The 20152-nt window shown below is 43.7% G+C and overlaps 2 protein-coding genes across 6 annotated transcripts in view; one reads left to right on the plus strand and one right to left on the minus strand.

The window, feature by feature from the left end:
* The first annotated feature begins 1505 nt into the window (after window positions 1-1505).
* On the plus strand, window positions 1506-11468 carry LOC130875445 (activator of 90 kDa heat shock protein ATPase homolog 2). 3 transcript variants are annotated; one of them, XM_057771238.1, is made up of 9 exons: window positions 1506-1779; window positions 2699-2889; window positions 6268-6353; window positions 7897-8011; window positions 9007-9095; window positions 9799-9912; window positions 10241-10342; window positions 10806-10857; window positions 10953-11468. In XM_057771238.1, exons 1-9 carry the CDS (start codon window positions 1700-1702, stop codon window positions 11123-11125), a joined length of 1002 nt encoding a protein of 333 aa, XP_057627221.1. In that variant the 5' UTR covers window positions 1506-1699; the 3' UTR covers window positions 11126-11468. The 3 variants fall into 3 exon arrangements, with proteins under 3 accessions (XP_057627221.1, XP_057627222.1, XP_057627223.1); XM_057771239.1 differs by having other exon boundaries at window positions 1508-1779; window positions 9805-9912; XM_057771240.1 differs by having other exon boundaries at window positions 1640-1779; window positions 2704-2889.
* A 5-nt stretch (window positions 11469-11473) lies between these two features.
* The window catches only part of Usp34 (ubiquitin specific peptidase 34), a 193680-nt gene continuing 185001 nt past the window's right edge, over window positions 11474-20152 (minus strand). For 2 of the 3 annotated variants that reach the window (XM_057771236.1, XM_057771235.1), the window contains 5 exons: window positions 16316-16395; window positions 14485-14625; window positions 14221-14364; window positions 13128-13287; window positions 11475-12920 (listed from right to left, as the gene is read on the minus strand). In XM_057771236.1, coding sequence (XP_057627219.1) covers window positions 12313-12920; window positions 13128-13287; window positions 14221-14364; window positions 14485-14625; window positions 16316-16395 — 1133 coding nt within the window. In that variant the 3' untranslated portion in view covers window positions 11475-12312. Of the gene's footprint in view, window positions 12921-13127; window positions 13288-14220; window positions 14365-14484; window positions 14626-16315; window positions 16396-20152 lie in introns of all 3 variants that reach the window. The other variant, XM_057771237.1, reaches the window with a different exon arrangement.

The following is a 20152-nucleotide window of genomic DNA, read 5'->3' on the forward strand; positions in this document are numbered from 1 at the left end:
TCCTGTGCTGTGGCCTCTGCGTTAGTGTGAGCAAACAAACACAATCAATAAACAAAACGTTAAAAAAAAAGTCACAGTGTAAACAGTTATCAAGGTCATGTTCCGGCGAGGACAAGAATGCTGGGTCAGTTGTCTACACGAAATAATTACAGTTTGAGGACACGTCCCCTTTGCCTCCAGCCGGCACCTAGCTGGCCTGTCTAAAGCTCCACCCTCCACGTCACGGAGACGTGGCTGCTCACTGCAGTCCGCTGCCCAGGACGTTAGGTCTCTCACGTCTGCAGACACACCTCCTGCCTTTGATCTAATGTCTCCAGGCTTACTGTCATGTCAGGGTTCTCTCTCTCTCTCTCTCTCTCTCTCTCTCTCTCTCTCTCTCTCTCTCTCTCTCTCTCTCTCTCACCTTTTTCTTTACCAGCTTCTTGAAAATGGAGAAAAACATCGATTAACTCGGGACAGTTTAAAAATCTCTTTAGGTTCTCAAATATTGTCACATTCTATAAATGCACCTGGGAACTTGCAGACCTGAAGAGCACTTCAGGGTCCAGCGGTCTGCGTATCTCCAGCCTAGAGTCGCACTCATTTTATTTCCATTGGTATCAGCTCTTGTACAGTTTTGGAGTTTACACATTTTACCGATTATAGCAGTTTATGGCTTCTGAAGTCTTATTTTCAAATGATTATCTAAACCTTATCAAATAATGTTTTATTAGGAGCAATCGGATCTGGATAAAAAGAAAGCCGCAAAGACCCGCCAATCACCCCTTGAGTCTCCGATGCCTTCGGTCAGCTGGGCCAAGCTTTGCTAGGATCAGATGAACTCAAAATGTCATTTTGATTTGGGAGACACAGCGTCGCTTCAGCAGTCTGAGCGTTGTAATTTTTCAAAGCACAGCCAGGTCCTTTCCAACTTCTCATTGAACTACCTATTTTCTTTGCTAAATAAATCGCCTAAGTAACACTTTCCAGATGGTTGTTGCAGTTTTTGTTAGACGATGAAAATAATTAATAAACCCAATTATAACTGTGTCTTGATCCCATGTGCTTGCAAGCACAATCCTTGCCGGTCTTTAGAAGAGTACTGCGTGAATAAAGTTAAGTATTCCTTCAGTAACCCCGCGGTGGGCTTAGAGAACTGAGCAGCTCGCTCGCGGCCCAAGGGCCTTCTCGGAATTGAGAAACCCAGTGCTACTGCGAGCCCGGGGTGGAGTCTCGGCCGTCAGTAGGCGGCCCAGGCCTGACGCCCTGCTCGGCTGCGGGAACCAGGGGCGGGTCCTCAGCGCACCAGTGAGAGGAGAGCTGCTGGGCGGGCCAGAGGGGCGGAGCCCTAGGGAGGGGCGGAGCCAGGGCGGGGCGGAGCCTTAGGGGAGACTCGGAATCTGGGACGGGGCGGAGCGAAGTGGGGGGAGGAGCCGGGCAGAAGGCGGTGTCCGGAGGTGTGGCATATTGTGGGCGTAACGGGGTCCGGGGCGGAGCGGAGCCGGAGCGGCGGTGGGTGGAGTCGATGTGGGGCGGAGCAGGCGGCCGGGAGCGGGCTGCTGGGGGCGGGGCAGGCCGGGGCCGAAGCGGCCCGGGGCGGGGACTTCTGGCACTTTCTGGGACCTGCGGGTGTGGGGCTCGCCAACCTTCAGGCCGGAAACCCGCGCTTACCCGCTACCGCGTCCTAGTCGTCTGCGCCGCCTGCGCCGCCAGCGCCGCCATGGCCAAGTGGGGCCAGGGGGACCCGCGCTGGATCGTGGAGGAGCGGGAAGACGGGACCAACGTGAACAACTGGCACTGGTGCGGCCGGCGGGCGGGCGGGCGGGCGGGCGGGCGGCTGGGCCTCGGGCGCGGGCGGGCTCCGGGGAGGGCCGCGCGGCCCTGCAGCACGCTTGCCCCTGGCGAGAGACGGTTCGTAACTGCCCTGGCCTTTCGGCTTCAGGATCCTCCTGAAAGTTGGGCCAAGCCCCACGAGGGACTTCTGCCTCACCCCCCGACGTCTGTGCCTCTGTCGCCCCTCTCCAGGCCCTCCTCGGGCTTGAGCTGCGTAGTGCGCGTGCGTGTGTGCCGAGGGCTGTATCTGTGTGCAGTTGGAAGGGCAGGGACTTGGATCTCACTTTCTTTGCTTTGTCTCAGTTTGCGCTAGCTACCTGCCCCCTTTGTGTCTCTGGAATACCGGGAGATGCCTGCATCTCTGACGGGCGTTGGGAAAAGCTGAGGCAATTCCCAGGGCAGAGCCCGGACCGCACCAGTAGATGACTTGGCTATCCTGAAAGATTGATGTCTAGTATTCTAGGCTATCCGTGGCTAGGACACTGACTTCTCACAGCCGTTATCCATCCCTTCAGATGGGAGCATTAGGGAGAGTGCATAAGATAAATATGGAAAAGCTCAGTAATTGATACTGTGATTAAGGTTATTTAAATGACTACCACCATTACAGATGGCCTGAGCCCATCTATTTCCTGTGGGTGAGATTGCTGGACTCTGATTCCCGGGGCCATTGTTTTTAAGATTGCCCATTTAATATTATGAATAATAGTGTCTTAACAAACAGAGCAGCAGGCTTAGAAGATACCTAATAGAAAGCTAGTCGGAGAAGCCCATTTGCAAGTGGGAGGCTGTGTGAGTAACAGGGCTCACCTGGTCTGGATGGCATCTGGCTGGGCAGATGGAATTCACCTGGGTCATTCACCCGTGTCTTTCTGTTCTCTGGTAGGACAGAGCGGGATGCCACCGTTTGGTCCAAGGGGAAGCTCCGGGAGCTCCTGGTTGGCATTGCTATGGAGAATGAGGCTGGCCGGTGTGAGATCAGTGAGTTGAAGCAGGTGGAAGGTGAGGCTTCCTGTAGCAGCCGCAAAGGAAAGCTAATTTTCTTCTATGAGTGGAACATCAAGCTGTCCTGGAAAGGTAACGGGGGTCCTGGCAAGAGGCAGGCTGGGCAGTTTTTCCATTTAGTTAGCAGTTGAAGTTCTTGGTGTTCAGGTGCATTTGGAGTTGGTGGGTCTGGAAACTGCACTTTACCCAGCACTCCAGCTGAACCCTGGTTTACCAGCTGCTGTGACTAGGGTGTCCTGGAGCTGCTGCTTGCATCACCCGTCCTCCACAAATGCTTGCACCAAAAATTCTTAATTATTGAAAAATGTTAAAATTATTTGTGTGTGTGCGCACAAAGAGTTATGTGCCATAGCATATGGGTAGAAGGCAAACAAGTTGCAAAAGTCCGTTTTTCTACCATGTGTTTGTTCTCCAAGGATTGAACTGAAGTTAGCAGGATTGATAGCAAGTGGTTTTACACACTGTGCCTCCTTGCTAGGCCACCCTTGGGTATTTTTAAAAATTATATGTATACATACAATGTGTGTGTGGGCATGTGTGCCATGGTGGGTCATATGAGGTCCAAGGACACATTTGTGGAGTTGGCTCTTTTCCTCACCCTTTTTTTTTTTTTTTTTTTTTGGTTCCAGGAACTTAATTCAGGTACGAGGCTCCAGCAATAAGCTCCTTTACCCACTGAGTTGTCTTGCCAGCCCATCCCTTGGGGTCTTTAGCTTAAGTTTTGACTCTGTGGATTTGCCTCTGACAGTTCATATGTAAAGTTCCCTGACTCTCTATTCAGTCCATGTTGTACTATGTTTCAGTATTTATGCTTTTTGTATCTATTATGTGGATAGACCACATTTTGTCTGTGCACCAGTCGGGGGCATTTCTGCTGGCGGTTTTCTTATCTTTTCCAAGTTCTACTAGGACACTTAACTTTTGGGTCAATACATGTTGAATCAGACTCAGGAGCAGGAGGAGGACAAAACAAGAGATTTGGTTATGGAAGACTTCACTATGCTAAAAATTTGGGTCTCTGCTGGGCAGTAGTGGCACACATCTTTAATTCCAGCACTCAGGAGGCAGAGGCAGGCGGATCACTGTTGAATTCAAAGTCAGCCTGGTCTACAGAACGAGTTCCAGGACAGGCTCCAGAGCTACACAGAAAAACCCTGTCTAAACCCTCCCCCCCCCCCCCCCACACACACACACAAAAAAAAAAAAAAAAGGAGGAAAAACATTGGGTGTCTGTCCTGGAGTTGGCTCCATCTGTGTAGTGTGTGTCAGAGAGGAGCTCATTAGGCTGGGCTGATGTAACTGTGCAGGAGTCAAGGAAGTTTGTTTTTCTTTTTTGGTTTTTTCGAAACAGGGTTTCTCTGTAGCTTTGGTGCCTGTCCTGGAACTAGCTCTTGTAGACCAGGCTGGCCTCGAATTCACAGAGATCAGCCTGCCTCTACCTCCCGAGTGCTGGGATTAAAGGCATGCGCCACCACTGCCTGGCTTCAAGGAGGTTTTCAAACATCAAAGCATTTCCAGAAAATTTAAGTTAGGGCTTGCCTGAGCTAAATAGATCTACTTCATAAAAGCCAAGAACTTTGGGCGTAGCTTGTGATGGAATGCTTGCCTAGTGTACAGAGGCTCTAGGTTAGATCTTAGGCGTCTGACTATTAACAGTTGCTTCCAGTTGGGAGTTGCCCTCACTCTTTTGCTTTGGCTGCTGCTAGCTGGATTGTAGCAAGACTCAGGAGTCTCAAAGAGCCTCATGACCTGTATGTAGCTCTTCATTTCCTTGGCCCAGACAACCCCTTTTTTTTCCCTGACAAGACAATCCTCAGATCCAGGAGGGTTAAGAAATATCTATTGCTGCCATGGAAACAGTCTTTGGTGCAGAATCAAGCATCTTGAAGGTCCCTCTGAAGTGGCCATCATGGAGCTGAATCTGCTGACTGGTGCTCCTGTTGTCTGTGTGTAGAATAAGACCTTCTTGAAGCTCATTATCCCTGGGCAGTTCCTTGGGGGTGGGGTGGGCTGGGGTAAAGAAACCAAAGTGGGCATGAAGCCATGGAATCTGTGGCTGCTAAGGGCAAGGGCAAGAAGTAAAGGCAAGTAGGCAGGCCAGTGTCCTAAGGACCTCATCACCCTTATTCTACTCCTTGGCACTTCCCTTGCAAGTCAGCACCAATCACATGGGCATCTCAAGTTGAAGAGGTAGATGGGGATCTGGGGATGACCTCTGCATTTTGGCATTTCTGTCTCTTACATCCACTCCCTTCAGAGAATCTAATCAGAGTAGCACTTCTGGAGCCTTGGCTCTCTGTCCAAGCCAAGGGAGGGCTCTTCTGATAGAAGGTTTTGCCAGTGTTCGCTAACACTGTTTGAGGAAGATGTCCAGAGCCTGTGTGTACTGCAAGTTGGTCTGTACCCTTCTGCAGTCAGGTCCATGTCTCACAACTTTGATGAGTGTGGTGTGTGTTGTGCTTTGAAAAATAAACAAGAGCTGGGCAGTGGTGGTACACGTTTTTAGTCCCAGCACTTGGGAGGCAGAGGCATGTGGATCTCAGTGAATTTGAGACCAGCCTCGCCAGCTTTTTCAGTCAAGCTACAGAACAAGTTCCAGAACAGCCAGGACTGTTGCACACAGAAACCTTGTCTCAAACAAAAAAGTATTCCAGGCCCCAGAAGGCATGAATTCTAGATTAAGTTAATGTATGAGATTTACCAACCAACAAATAAGAACAAACCTCTAAGCATTTGAAGTTGTTACATATATGGTCAGGCCTCAGAAAATCAGTCATTTTTAATGCCTGTGTGACATAACTCAGCTCATAAAGGACTGGAGAGCAGCCTGTTATGGGTGGCAGCAATGAAATTTCTTTAGGTTATGCCTAAGTGTGGCTTAGTGTGTCTCAGTGTGGCTGTTTCTAAACGTTGTTCCAGGTGCGTATCCCTGCCTGTGAGCCTGGTACTCACAGTAAAATTAAGTACTCTCTGCTTCCCCAAACCAGTATAATAAGAGTGATACGCAGTTCAAACAAGAGGAGGCCTCCAGGTCTAACCAGGAGCTGGCTGCAAGGACTGCCCACTGTGTCTTTGAGGATATTGAGGCTTTAGTGTGGGAAGAAATCCAACTTCACCAAGGCTTTGCCAAGCCATAGCTTTTGAAGCTTTCCGTGGTCAGAGCTCATTCCTTCTGTCCCTCTCTCTCCACATGTCCCTTTCTGCCCACTTGGGCCCTCTAGTGTCTTATTCCCCTCAAAATAGCCTTTTTTTGCTTGACATGGCAAAAGACAAGGGAAATGGGTGAGAAACCTGTTAGGGCAGCTACCCTTTCTTGGTTGTTCTCTGATGTGGCCCTAACATCAACATAACACTGCGTAAGAGGGGTGGAACCACATGTGAGCTATTCAGTCAGGCAGAGGACTTTTAAATAAAACTAGTTATTAACTGTGCCCATTTTGCTCATTTTAGGTACAGTTAAAGAATCTGGCGCAAAACACAAGGGACTGATTGAGATACCCAATCTTTCTGAAGAGAATGACGTTGATGACACTGAGGTATCTGCTGGAGTACTCCTTTGTAGTCAAGCTTTTGGGATAGGTGGTGGGCATTTGCAGACTACTCCCTTGGCTGTGTGGGTCTATTGTGTAGGTGTGAATTGTGGAGGTTGTCTGCCACTGCACTCTGGGTGTATAAGAGGTGGAACAGAGGTGTGGGGAAAGGAGGAAGCCCTAGGAAGCTTCAGACACCCAGGGCCAGGTGTGATGCCTGGGCAGGTACCTGACTGCAGCAGCTGGCTTTCTCATCTGTGTAGTTAATTTATCCTTCAGGGATGCATTCGGGTAGTGCTCAGACTACTTGCATGAATTGCTGAGTGTGACTGTTCTTCCTCTTGGTGTGACAGTTCTCAGCCTTTACCTATACTCCCTCATTGCTTTTAATGAACCACTTACTTTTGAACTGCTGGCTTTCTTGTCCCCCAGTCAAGTAGCTGGCTCATTCCCATGCTACTTGACTCTTCACATTGTCGCTGTTGCACAGCAGCTGTAATTTCCAAAGCTAGAGACACTGGCAAAGCCCTGTCTCAGCTTTATAAAGTGGGCCTGTCTCAGACTTAGCTTGCTCCACTTGGGTGCTGTAGTCTCACCACATAGGGGTCAACAATGCAGCTTCCTGGTGATCTAAAGGCCAAGCCAATGCCAGATTCAGATGCAGCCCACTCCAGAATTACAGGGACCTGCTGTAGTTTGAGACCAACACCTTTTTGCTATCAGAATATCCAGACCACTTATCGCATCACTGTCTCCTTTCTGTTGCTTTCCTCTTCCATTTTTCCTCTTCCAAGAGCCCAAGGTCAAGTTATATGCGAACTTGATTTTCTTGGGTGATGGATTTCAGTTTGTAGAGAAGCGCTGCTTTACATTACCAATTTAATTTCTCTAGTAGCCACATTAAAAACCAGATAGAATTAGAAGCCGGGTGGTGGTGGCGCACGCCTTTAATCCCAGCACTCGGGAGGCAGAGGCAGGTGGATCTCTGTGAGTTCGAGACCAGCCTGGTCTACAAGAGCTAGTTCCAGGACAGGCTCCAAAACCACAGAGAAACCCTGTCTTGAAAAACCAAAAAAAACAAAAAAAACAAAAAAAAACCCAGATAGAATTAGAAAATTTTAATTCAGTATCAAGTAGAGAGTTAATATGATTTTAACATGTAATTAGCAAATAATTGATGAGGTATGTTACCTTTTTTTTCTGTATTAAGTCTTTGGAGTCTGGTGTATTAGTTTTTATAACATAGTTCAGACCAGGCACTTGTTAAATGCTCAGCCACAAGTAGCTGCCATACCGGACCTTCTCTAGATAAAGCCACAAGCAGTTTATTTATAAACTCCAGTATTTAGACAATTTCAAAACAAGTTAAATGCTCATCTTCTGTACAGTTCGCTCAAAATGTGGTGGCCAGTACTCACCTAAAAATTCTTAACTCCTCTGTGACTGCGACCACTTCCTTTGTCTCCACAGTTCAGTTCTCAATAGGATCCAGTGTTGGAAAAATACATTCATCAGTTTTTTCTTAAGTTTTTATTCTTCTGATTTGCAGGTGAACGTGAGTAAAAAGAAAGGAGATGGGGATATACTGAAGGATCTTATGAAAACTACAGGCACCGCCAAGGTCAGGGAGGCCCTTGGAGAGTACCTGAAGGCACTGAAGACTGGTAAAGAAGGCATCCCTTGTGAACCACAGGGTCCCTTGCTGTTTACCCAATTATGTTTTGCATGAGGGCTGGACTCCCAAGGCAGGCTCCTGAAACCTCTAGACTGCAGAATAAATTGTAGTCTGGGTGTTGGAAGCTAGTTGTGGGTAAGACTAATAACCGCCACTTGTCAGCAGTTTCCTGAGCTGGGCATGATGGCACACTTACTCTCAGCATTTGGGAAGCTGAGGTAGGAGGATGACTGCAGGTTTGAGGCTAGGCTGGGCTATATAGTAAGACCTTGTTCAAAAAAGAAACCCCCTCCCCAACAGAATAGTTTTTGTGTAATTACTTGTTTAATGTCTGTCTTCCCTGCTAGACTATATGCTCCATGAGGGCATGGAAGGTGTCTCTCTTGTTCACTGCTGTATCTCCAGCATCTAGCACAATGCCTGGCACATAGTAGGTGCTTAATAAATCTTTGCTGAGTGAATGAATGTATGAATGAAAGTGACCACAGATATTACAGGTATTGATAATACCTAGATAATCCCTATATTGTACGGAAGTGAGGCTATTATTTTCTCATATTAGAGATGAGAGCTGGGCAGCGTCCAGCAGGGCTTTCTCTGCAACTCATCCTTGAGGCTTGCTCACTGACTGTCCAGGTACTGGCATACACAGGTTTGGGGTCAGCACTAGTCCCACAAGACCTCCCAGGTAAGAAGACTGAGTGAGAATAAGCTTTTAAGGGGTAGTGCAGAGTAGGCAAGACCATAAACTACTAACAGTTAATGTACAACCTATTTAGAAAAGAACTTGTGAAAAAAATTAGCATTTTAGAGGAATGCGGTAAAGCAAGGCATTGGAGCATGAATAAAAGGGCCTTTGCTAATAAGTACCAGTAATACATGTAAGAACATGGAGTTATTTTCAAGGCCTCAAAATGTTCTTTTGAAAAATGCCAGTTTAGATAAAAAGAAGTATGTTAACAAAATCTTCCTATTCACTTATAGAATTTACAGCAGGAATGATTTTACCAACAAGAGCTGTAACAACTCAGGAACTGACTGTTGAGAGGACACTGGCTGAGAACTCTTTGCAGGTATGAGCCTGGTGGCTAAAGTGTAGTAAGGATGCCTTAATGATTTTCCAGACACCCTTTTGATACTGGGTTGTAGATGAGGAAAGGGTGTTGATTTACACATTTCCCCTTAAGATAGTGACATCATTTTATGGGATTGCTTTTTTGTGTTAAGTGTGAGGGTTGTCACATGCTGGGCATGCTCCCTACCACAGAACTCACCTCTAGCCTAAAGTTCTAATTCTTGATGGATGAGAAGAACACTAAACATCAAAATTTAAGTCATTGGTTGATAGATTAGCCTAGACTCATGGTGATTCTGCTTCAAACTTCTGACTCCTGGGAGTGGAGGTGTGAGCCATCATAGCCAGCAAAAGCAAGTGACATTTAAGCTCATATATTATGATAGAATAATGTTCTGTCCTGACATTAGGATTTAGAATTGGTGAGCAGGAATATATGCATGAAATTCACAACCTTATGTTCTGGTCATCTTTGACCCTGTTGTCTTGTGCTGGGTCCCTTTGTACAGAACTGAGATCAGAGGTGTTTAAACGGCTCCTAGCATAAAAGCCAGCACTGCACTGCTGGAGCAAAGAACTTTAATGCTGTTCTTATGTGAGTGGAGGCATCAATGTGCAACTTGTAGGATTGACCTTGTAGGAATCCTGAGGTTCTCTTCTGGTATGTTCCCCATCCTCTTGAATCTCTTTCTCATCTTGAGGTGCAGGCTTCTCCAGTGGCACTGGGTGTAAGGATTCCCACTGTAGCTTTGCACTTGACTGAGCTGTTTGACACCACAGTAGAACAGCTGTACAGTATCTTCACCGTGAAGGACGTAAGTAACTCTCTGAGCTACTCTACCAAATGAGGTTTGTAGCCATGTCACAAAGAACAAATCTGTTTTTGAAGGAAGGGCATCAGGGACATTGGTGACTGAATAACTGGAGGGAACAACAATGAGCACTTGTGGGCTGTATCAGCAATTGGGGGATTTTATGTAAATTTCCCTCCTCTATAAAAAAAAGCTTTGATGTCTAACAAAATTAAGCAAAACCACACCACTGAAAAATGCAGACGTGGCATATAAGATGCTGGTATCTTCCTCACCACATGCACAGTGTGACAGCATGTGTTAGAATAACATGTCTGTTTTGTTTGGCTAGTTGGTGCAAAAATTTTCCAAATCTCCTGCTGTCTTAGAAGCTGAAAAGGGAGGGAAATTCCAGATGTTTGATGGGAACATCACTGGAGAATATGTGGAATTGGTAAGTAACTACCTACAAGGTTACAGTGGTGATATGCTCCTTTCACTCATTATTTTTAATTGTTTTAAAGCTTTCGATGAGTTCAGTCTCAAATTCTTTAATAAAGTTCATTGCAGAAAAGAAAAAATATATTTATAAGTAATGATAAAGTCTAAGCCTTACTTTGATAGTAATTCTGCAAAAATAGCGTAACACTCTCTATTCTGCCTCATATTGTTTTGGAGGCTTCAAGCTCCACATTCTACATCATTAGGGTCCAAACTGCCAGGTATCAGTGGACTTTTCAATCAGTTCTGTAGCTACCAGTTATTACCATAGCTTTGTCCTTGATGTGTACATTGATGTGTAAATTGGAAGACAGAATTGTATGCTACTGTACATTCTAGTATTAAGAGGGTTTGTTTCTTCTGTTGTATTGTGCAAGTTTCAATAAATGTTTTCTGAGAATTGTCTTTGTTTTCAGTTAACAAACAGGAAGATCATCATGAAATGGAGGTGCAGGAACTGGCCAGAAGGTATGTTATGTGCACTTTATATATACCAGCAAACTAAAGCTGGGATACAGTTTCTTCTTCTTGGTATAATAAGGTTCCTGGTTTTTCCCCCCCAGAACACTATGCAACAGTTGCATTGAATTTTGTGCCTGCTCCAGGGCAAACGGAATTACAATTGGACTGTAAAGGAGTTCCTGTCTGTAAAGAAGAGAATACAAAATTCTGTTGGCAGAAGCAACACTTTGAAGAAATAAAAGGTTTACTTCAGCTCACCACCCAGAATGCTTGAATTAGTTAGGTTTTATAAGGACCTCCTTTTGTAAGCAGAAACCTGGCCTGTTTACTTACCTCTTCTTTCTTCCTCAAAAAGTCCCCTCCCCCAAGGTCCCTAATTTATTTTATATTGGATGAAATTCATGAAACTACAGAATATAAAAGCATTGCTTGATGTATTCTAGACTCTGCACCAAGTAAAATCAGGTGTCGTCTCACCTTCCATGGGTGTTCCTTTCTGGAAAGTAAGTGAAGTCCAGTTCCCCAAGCTAAAGCTGGTCCCAACATGCTACTTCATTGCTACAGTTGATTTAAGCTTAAGACAAATAAATGGCATGTTATACTATTCTTTTATTCTACTCCAGTTTTCAAGCTGTAGTTCTTAGGAGTGTTGTTGTGGTGAGGGCTAGTTGGCTGCATTGTTATGCTTCTCTGGCTTTCCTTGGTGAGACATCCACATGGTCAGTTCCTGTTTTGGACTGCTGAGGGACTTCTCAAACAGCAAAGCAGAAGGCTATATGCTTCCTGTCTTCAGTCTGCTCATGGGCTGGCTGTCGTCCGAGGGAACTGAAACAACTTATGTAACAAAGGCATCACAGTCAGTTCAAGTACACAGAAGAGGCAGTCATTTCAATAAAAATAAAACAGTTATTTTTACATCAAGTGTGCTTTATTTCCTCCACAGGTATTCTGTTAAATAAAGCACCATTTATATACTGCCAGGCCACAGCTAAAGAGGATTCTTTACAGAATCAAATTTCTTGTGGTTGTTCCGTATACAAGTAAACTTAATTTTGATAATAAGAACCACAGCGATCAGAGGCAATCTGCCTCTCTTATTTTAAGGTACAAAACTGGCACAGAGGACACCATATTATACACAGTAAAAATGCTGTAAGTTTAAATTACATTGTACAGGGTCAGAGCCCTGATTCTCCCAGAAAGCCTTATTAAATGAAAGCCACTACAGTGAACTCTTAATTACATAAAACATATCCATTATCTGATTGCCCTTTAGAAAGTATACAGAAGATGCAAGGTTTTCTCATCTGGAGTTCTGCCTGACCAAGAATTAAGCCTATAAATCTATCTTGCCATTCAAGCAGAGAGCACTGGACAAACTGAAGCACAAAACAAATAAGCAAAATTTAGACAAACGGCAAGGAGGAGGGGCACTTGAAAGTAGACATGCCACATCTAATGTCAAGAAGCAGCTTGATTTCCTTTGCCAGATATCCTTGTGACCACATGGATGGTTGATTCAATGGTCCTACATAGGGTATCTAAAATGTCGTGTTGCTGCGCGTGACTAAAGAGGCCTCTGGAATGGCCACAACTGAGTGATAAAGCAGCTTCGGGATCCTGGGAGGACAAAGCTTGACCATCACAGCTTCTCAAATCAGCTAAGTCAGACAAAACTGCGGAGATGGAAGTAGAAGGGAATTCGGACTCGTCTTCAGCTAGTGTAGTATCCTTGGAACAGTGAAGGTCTTTAAACTCTTTACAGGCATCAAACCTGCCACTGTTAGACTGTTCCTCTGCGTGCTGTGACCGGATATGTGACCCGTCTTCTGAAAATGAAGATAGGCCTTCCATCCGATACTCTTTGACAGAGCCATTTTCAGGGGAAGGAAGGTCTTGCTCGGTCCCTGGATCAATAATGGATGAGTCTCTTGTCTCATTGTCTGAGGTGCTAGTGGGGGTCAGGACCTCCCTGGTATCTGTTTTTATGTCGCCAATGCAGCTGTCTACAGTGTGCTCCTCATCGCTGCTCACACGCCTTCTTTTAACAGGAGTTGCCCCTTCATCATCTGTGGGGGAAAAATACATAAAAACAGAATCTTCCTCAAAAGATTAAAATCCTACTGGGGACAATTGTGAGAAGCCAGTGTTTTGTTTCAGTCTTTTTTTGTAGTACTGGAGGTCGAAGCTGAGGGCTTGCAATACTAGCCAAGAGCAACCACAGAGCCATACCTCCAGCCCCAGCCCCAGCCAATGACTTAGTTGACAAAGCTAACCTTTAGTTTTTCTTTCTTTGGCTTCTTGCTCTTGGAGTGAGTGTCTCTGCTGCAGACAGGTCCTACACTTGCTCAGAAGCTCTTGCAGAGTTGGGATCAGAGCTGGGTTTAACTGTTTGGGAGTGTGTACTGACAGGAGCAAAGCAAGTGCCCTCAGGTCCTACAGAAACCCAGACAGGAAGAGTTCAAATCCTAAAGGCAACATTTAGACAACTTCACAGTTAAATGAAGATGTTTATTTCCCAGGAATCTATTCTGGTCTCTCTGGCAATGTAGAATAAATCTAAAACCAGAATTAGCACATTACAGTATTCCATCAGTTTATAACATTGTTTCATTTTGTGCCTATGTCAAGTACGAAAGAATAAAGAGTCTTGAAACAGAAACCAAATAATGCAGCTTAGGCTTACATGGTGATTCAAATAATACTGTAATTTCAAATAAAATCTGGATTTTTATTTCATAGGAGTCATAGTTTCTCAAGCTCAGTTCTGGTGTATGTCTCCATAAAAATAAAAACAAAACAAAAAAACCCTGCTTAGCTTGTAAGCATCTTGTTCATTAGGGGCCTGCGGCTGAATGATAAGTCTATGTTTCCAACATGTTCCATTCTATGGCTGTCAGAATCTACATAAACATACTCTCTAGTCTTAGCTGCTTTTATAATCGTAAGTGTGGCTGTTCTGATTACTTGGGAGCCATAGATAGATAATCCCCCCCGCCACAGCAGAGATAAGGGACCTATTCTGTTTTTGATAGTCATGCTGACCCTGATTGGCTTGGAACTTGTATTCTAAGGCTAGTGTCCAACTTGCCAGTGATCTTCCTGCCACTGCTTCTCAAGTGCTATGATAAGTGTGCGTATAATCAGTTTTTACTGGTCTTGTTGCCCTTAATATATCGAATGCCATTTGGTTATATGTTCTCAATAATGGAAAGTGTGCTTTAAGTGTACATAACACAATGAACACTTAATTGAAATAGTTTTCTTCACATGTGATCCTTTAAACAGTAACGCCATAATGGCTAAAAAGAGGACACATACAAGAGCTGATTTTAAGGTTAGTTTTGAACTTCTTGGCACAGTTCTTACCCCATTTAAGGAAGCACTTGCTTTTGAAATTTCAACACGGTTGGTAAAATCTGATTGTAGGTTTTGATACTGATTTATCAAGTTTGTGATAAGACTGCTGATCAAACTAGCACAGTTTGCTTCTGAAAACACTTGACTTTGAACCTAGAAAAGAATACATATTTTGTGTATGCACACATGCACGGACAAGTCTTAAAATTTAAGACGAACATAATAAGCACACATTAATTAAGCAGAAAAGGCATTTCAGAACTACATACATACCTTTAAAAGGAAATGTGTCATGAATGTGTAGACAATATTGTTATTTAGGAAAGTTCTTTCATCCATTAGGATACATTTAATATACTCTGCAAAAACAGGATCTTCACACAGAAGCTTGATGCAGTTTTTTGACATAGTGGACTAAAGTGGAGAGAAGAAACACTGCAGTTAGCAGCTGGGAACTTGGACAATGTTCAGTTACAGGTGGAACTATAGCAATTTGCTAGAGAAAGACAACGGCAAAACTCAACGTGTTCTGTGTGTGTACTTGTCTGCATACACATGTGCCTGTCCCGTGTCAAAGGTCAGAAAAGGGTGTTGGATTCCCCATTAACTGGAGTTACAGTTGTTAGCTGCCACATGGGTGCTGGAAAAGCAGCAAATGCTCCTAGCACTGGCCATTCCTCCAGCCCCACCCAAACAACATACACTTAATGTAGCCTTACCACCCAGCACAGAGTTAACAAGGATTAAAGAACAAGCCTTAAAGAATAGAACATGAATGTTTTAAGGGGACAATCAATGGATAGACTAATAGGTAACCAAGAAAAGACAAATTTTAAAAATTAAAATACAGCCGGGTATGGTGGCATAGGCCTTTGATCCCAGCACTCAGGAGGCAGAGGGAGGTGGATCTCTGAGTTCGAGGCCAGCCTGGTCTATACAGTGAGTTTCAGGACAGCCAGGACTAAAAAGGGAGACCCCGACTTTAAAATAAACCAGCAAGTCATTTTCTGAATGCCAGTCACATTAGCAGACTGAGATCAATATCTTTCACAGATTCCTATTATATTTCCCTGTATAATAATAAAGTTCTTTGTAGTAATAGTTCAGAAACTTTTGTCCAGCAGTCATAAGTACTACCACAAAAACTGACATTCTTCAAGGGAACAGATGATGCTCTATACAGTCTTATAGTTTGGGACAGGAAATAACCTTTATTATGGTACTGCATGGCGAACAATTGGAGATACAGCCAGAGTTTATGTTCGTGGGAATCTTTTAGGCCATATACAAGAACTGAGACAAACCTTAGATTAGACTAATCTGGCTAATCTGGCTTTCTTCACAAATTCTTCAACATCTTAACAAGCATTACTTAAGTGTTGATGTGCTGGCTTTAAAGACTTGGGTCCTGTTATGTATCCAAAGGCTGGCCCTAAATTTGTGGCTATCCTGCTCCAGCATATGATGGGGTTGTAGTTACAGGCAAGCATCACCATGCCTGATTGGAGATCACTCTGAAATGAAGTGTGAGGGAGTTCCTGTTCTATTTGGTATTAGCTGAAACTGTCCTGTTCTCAGTGAGACTGAGAACCACAACCAGGCAGAGTTAAAGGACAAGCACCATGGTTTCTGTTGGAGATGTGTGAAGAGTAGGGTGGAAAGAGTTGGGAGGGCTATGAGCTTGCTTCCTCCACTACCTCAGGGTTTTAGACTTTCCCAGAAACTGCAGTCTATGAGCTATGGATAAAAAATCCAACATAGCTGGGCGGTGGTGGCGCACGCCTTTAATCCCAGCACTCGGGAGGCAGAGGCGGGCGGATCTCTGGGAGTTCGAGGCTAGCCTGGTCTAGTTCCAGGCCAGGCTCCAAAACTACAGAGAAACCCTGTCTCAAAAAAAAAAAAAAAAAAAAAAGAAATCCAACATAAACATCTTATTTGGAATTCCCCTATGCAAAGCGTGAGTTTGAATGAAATTCCAGCAGGTAGTAATTCCCTTAATTCTACAACATTCCGAATTTCTAACATTCAGTTTTTATTCAGTTGTTCTAAAAATTCCCGGTAATATGGCTGGATGAGATCAATCATGTGAACCCATTTGCTTTACCTGAGTCTGGCATAGCTCAGTCCAAAGTTTGGGGAACAATGCAAGATGAAGTGGCAAGCCTTCATAGGCAACCAGGACACCTAATATATGAAAAATAAAAATCAGAACAGGTTATAACTATGTTATACAGCTGAGTTAATGAACTGCAGGTACAATACTGTCAGCTATCTCTGGTTTCAACTGCATCTTCTCTGTATTCTTAGAAATATATACAACACGAGAGAACTCACTGCAATGTTTTAAGCACTGCAAAAATTGAGAATGCAGAATTGTGAATTTATTTATACACCCTACACCTCATTCCCAGAAGTACCTAAGACAACAACTTCAGCCAGCTCTTTATTTCTGGGTACTGAACTTATCTGGGGTTTTCAAAGTTTTCTTGGATTAAGGAAATCTTTAGACAATTTTCCAGGCTTGTTACAGGGGTGGGAGAGAAGGTGATGAGAACTACATTCTAAAACATTTCATTTCTTCCCCTTTTGTTTCTCTGTGTGCCATGAAGTAAACACCGATGAGTCTACTACTGTCTTCTTGCCTTGTCCTCAGGACCTTCTGGGTAGATAAGATTTGGGACTGTCCGTGCTGTTAGGACTTCTGTGCGTGCGTGTGTGTATGTACATGCATGTGTGTGTATGTTTTCCTGGGGGGTAAAACTAAGAGCTCAGACACATAAACTAGGTAAGACTTTACTACCCAGCTACTGCCCAAGTCCTGAAACTTCTAATTTCAACCTCTTCTAGGTGTCAGACAGATTGTCATACATTCCTCCTCCCCTCCATCCTCCCTGCCTCTCTTACAGAAACTACAGTGTCAGCTCCTCCATAAATGTTCTACTTCTGCACCTCTCCACCTTCAAGAACAACACAACTAAAAAGAAACAGGATATAAGGTGTCTTCCAGTTAACAAGTATGGGCTGGGTCAGGAGTTCACAAGATTTTCTATAGAGAGCAAACAGTAAGTATAAGCACTGTCGCTACTCAAGGCTGTAAAGGCAATGCCAAAGTGGCAGAGAGAGCAGCAACTAAGGTTGACTAGCTACAAGCAAATCTTAACAAATATTAAAATTTGAATCACAATCTTCACGTGTCATAAAACATTCTAATTTCCTTAGTATGTAAATATGAAAACTACTCTTAGTAGGTAGCTGCTGGCTTTTAAGAACTATTAGTAGGTGGGTTGTAGTTTGACAGCTCTTGGGTTAGACCAAGGCTTTGAGATCTTTAAACAGCAAATTACAGTTAGGGATCTCTTTCAGAATGAAGCCTACTAGTCCCTTGTTAAGACAAGACATTGCTCATCCTCCCTAATTATTCTAACCTAAACTAGATGAAGCAGAAAGTATTTATCATAACACATACAAACATACAAGCCATCAAGTTATGGCTCCAGGAAATGGTTTCTTCTTTTTTTTTTTTTTTTGGTTTTTCGAGACAGGGTTTCTCCGTGGCTTTGGAGCCTGTCCTGGAACTAGCTCTGTAGACCAGGCTGGTCTCGAACTCACAGAGATCCGCCTGCCTCTGCCACCCGAGTGCTGGGATTAAAGGCGTGCGCCACCATTGCCTGGCAGGAAATGGTTTCTTTAGTCACATATTCTTTCATTGTAACTGGTCACAAAATAAGGGTTCACCCTTGGACCAAAGTCTGACGCCACCTGTTTTATGGTTGGGTGAGTTGGGAATAGCTTTTTATTTTTATTTAACATTGACACCATGGTCTCTTGACACATAGCTAAAGCTGGTCTTGAAACCCACAATTCTCTTGTCTCTGCCTCAGAACTGTGGGATTACAGGTGTTGAACTCCTAAACATGAAAGTTTCCACATTTTCAAATGTTGATAACAAAACATTAAGACGAAGAACAACAAAAAGTCCAAGACCATGTGACCTACAGATGCAGAGTCTGTTACTATATCCAGCTCCTCAGTCTATCAGTAATCTCCAGACTGCTGCTCTGATATAAAAGTCTGTATTATCACTAAAGTTTTTCTTAACTTTTTCTTTCTTCAACTGTTCCTCAAAGTGAAATAATCCTCCTTCCTTTAAACAGCTACAAAAAGCCAACATTAATACCTACAACAAAGCAACCCTGGTGATGCCTTGATATTAAACCATGTTTAAAAACAAGAGGGAAAGAAACATTTATTGACACCTACTATATTAGGTATGTCAGATAAACACATTTAAAATATCTCAGCTTTAAAAAGTATTACTTTAATTCTTATTTTATTTTTTCTTTTGTTGTTGTTATTGCTTTGGTGGGGAAGCAGGGCGACAATTTTTGCTCTTTTTCCTAAGACGTTCTCTTGCAACCCAAGTTGCCCTCGACTTCATGATGACCTTGCCTCTGATTCCTAAGTGGTAGGGTTGCAGGTGTACGCCACCATACTCAGCTTGTTTTTTTTCCTTGAACAGAGTTTGTAATAGTCCCCTAATTTATCTCAAAGCCTGTTAGTTACGTCTATCCCACATTTACCTAATTCTAACACTAATATTCTTTTCATTAATTTACATTTACTCAAACCCTCTGGTATCATTTTATGATCTTCACATTTACCTGTACCATTGCTTAATTAACATAATACTTCCCCTGCCACACTGTACAGGGGCTCAAGCCCAGGGACTTTATCATGCTATGTGGGATGCTCTCCCACTGAACTACTTTGAGCCTTGTTACTTTTAGATTCACCAACACTAGTAGCATATTAGTTTTATTTTAGGTAGCGCAGCACTGAGGGAATTAGTTTGAAATACTATGTAATACAGCAATGAACATAGATAATTACCAATCCGAGAATGTTTCCTAAGCCAGCTCATATAGTAAGCTCTAGACAACGCTATGCCAACCAGGGGGAACTGAGTCCCCTTCCAGTCCTTCGAATTCCCTTGGACAGAAGGTTATTTTGAAGCACCAGGGTTTCTGAATGTTCTTGCATTTTCACAAAGCACTGGGGATGAGTCAGAGGCCAATATTCTCTTAACTGTGCATATTCCTCCTCAATACCTATGTCATTCACTGGGTATAAAGCACACGGAGAAGCAGTCGCCCAACTCTCAGATATACTTCTTTATCTTTTATATATTGTTTGTGTGTGTATGTGTGCACCTGCCCAGATTACAGAAGTAGACATCAGATCTCTTGGAGCAGGAGTCACAGATGGTTGTGAGCTGCCAACTGGAGTGGGTTTTGGGAACAGATCCCAGTCTTCTGCATGAACGACATGCATGAACTCTTAACTGCTGAGCCACTTTCATCAGTCTTGGGTGCACTTCTAGGCTTTCCCTCAGTAAATAGAATGGCACATCTAAAATGTAATGGATTCTGTAAAAACTTAAATTTCTTTAACCTGTGACTTTAGGCATCTTTAAGCAAGGTCCATACTTTGCCCCATTCCTCACTCAAACATATCTATCTTTTGTCAGAGAACCTGAGACTGTAGAAGGTTTACATGGTTTGTCAGTAAAACAAATACCTTTCAAGCTGCTTCTGTAGGGAAATGTTGTTTCAGAATATTTAGTACTTCCAAGATTGCTATGAAAATAAAATATTTCATATACTTATTTATTTTGGTTTTTCTGTAGCTTTGGAAACTGTCCTGGAACTAGCTCTTGTAGACCAGGCTGGCCTCGAACTCACAGAAATCTGCCTGCCTCTGCCTCCTGAGTGCCGGGATTAAAGGCGTGTGCCATCACTGTCCAGCTCATATATTCATATGTATATATATACCAGTCACAGTTTCTTGGAGCTGTTATAATTCTGAGTGGTTTTCTTTCTTTTTTGGGGGGGATTTTTTGAGACAGGGTTTCTCCGTAGCTTTTTGGTTCCTGTCCTGGAAC

This window comes from Chionomys nivalis, chromosome 6 (assembly GCF_950005125.1).
Source record: "Chionomys nivalis chromosome 6, mChiNiv1.1, whole genome shotgun sequence".
Taxonomy (NCBI): domain Eukaryota; kingdom Metazoa; phylum Chordata; class Mammalia; order Rodentia; family Cricetidae; genus Chionomys; species Chionomys nivalis.

Bases quoted from the DNA above. Each gene is read 5' to 3' on its own strand.
- LOC130875445 (XM_057771238.1), top strand. From the start codon at position 1,700: ATGGCCAAGTGGGGCCAGGGGGACCCGCGCTGGATCGTGGAGGAGCGG. The intron at 1,780-2,698 runs GTGCGGCCGGCG...GTTCTCTGGTAG, and splicing joins AACGTGAACAACTGGCACTG to GACAGAGCGGGATGCCACCG. The intron at 9,913-10,240 runs GTAAGTAACTCT...TTGTTTGGCTAG, and splicing joins GTATCTTCACCGTGAAGGAC to TTGGTGCAAAAATTTTCCAA.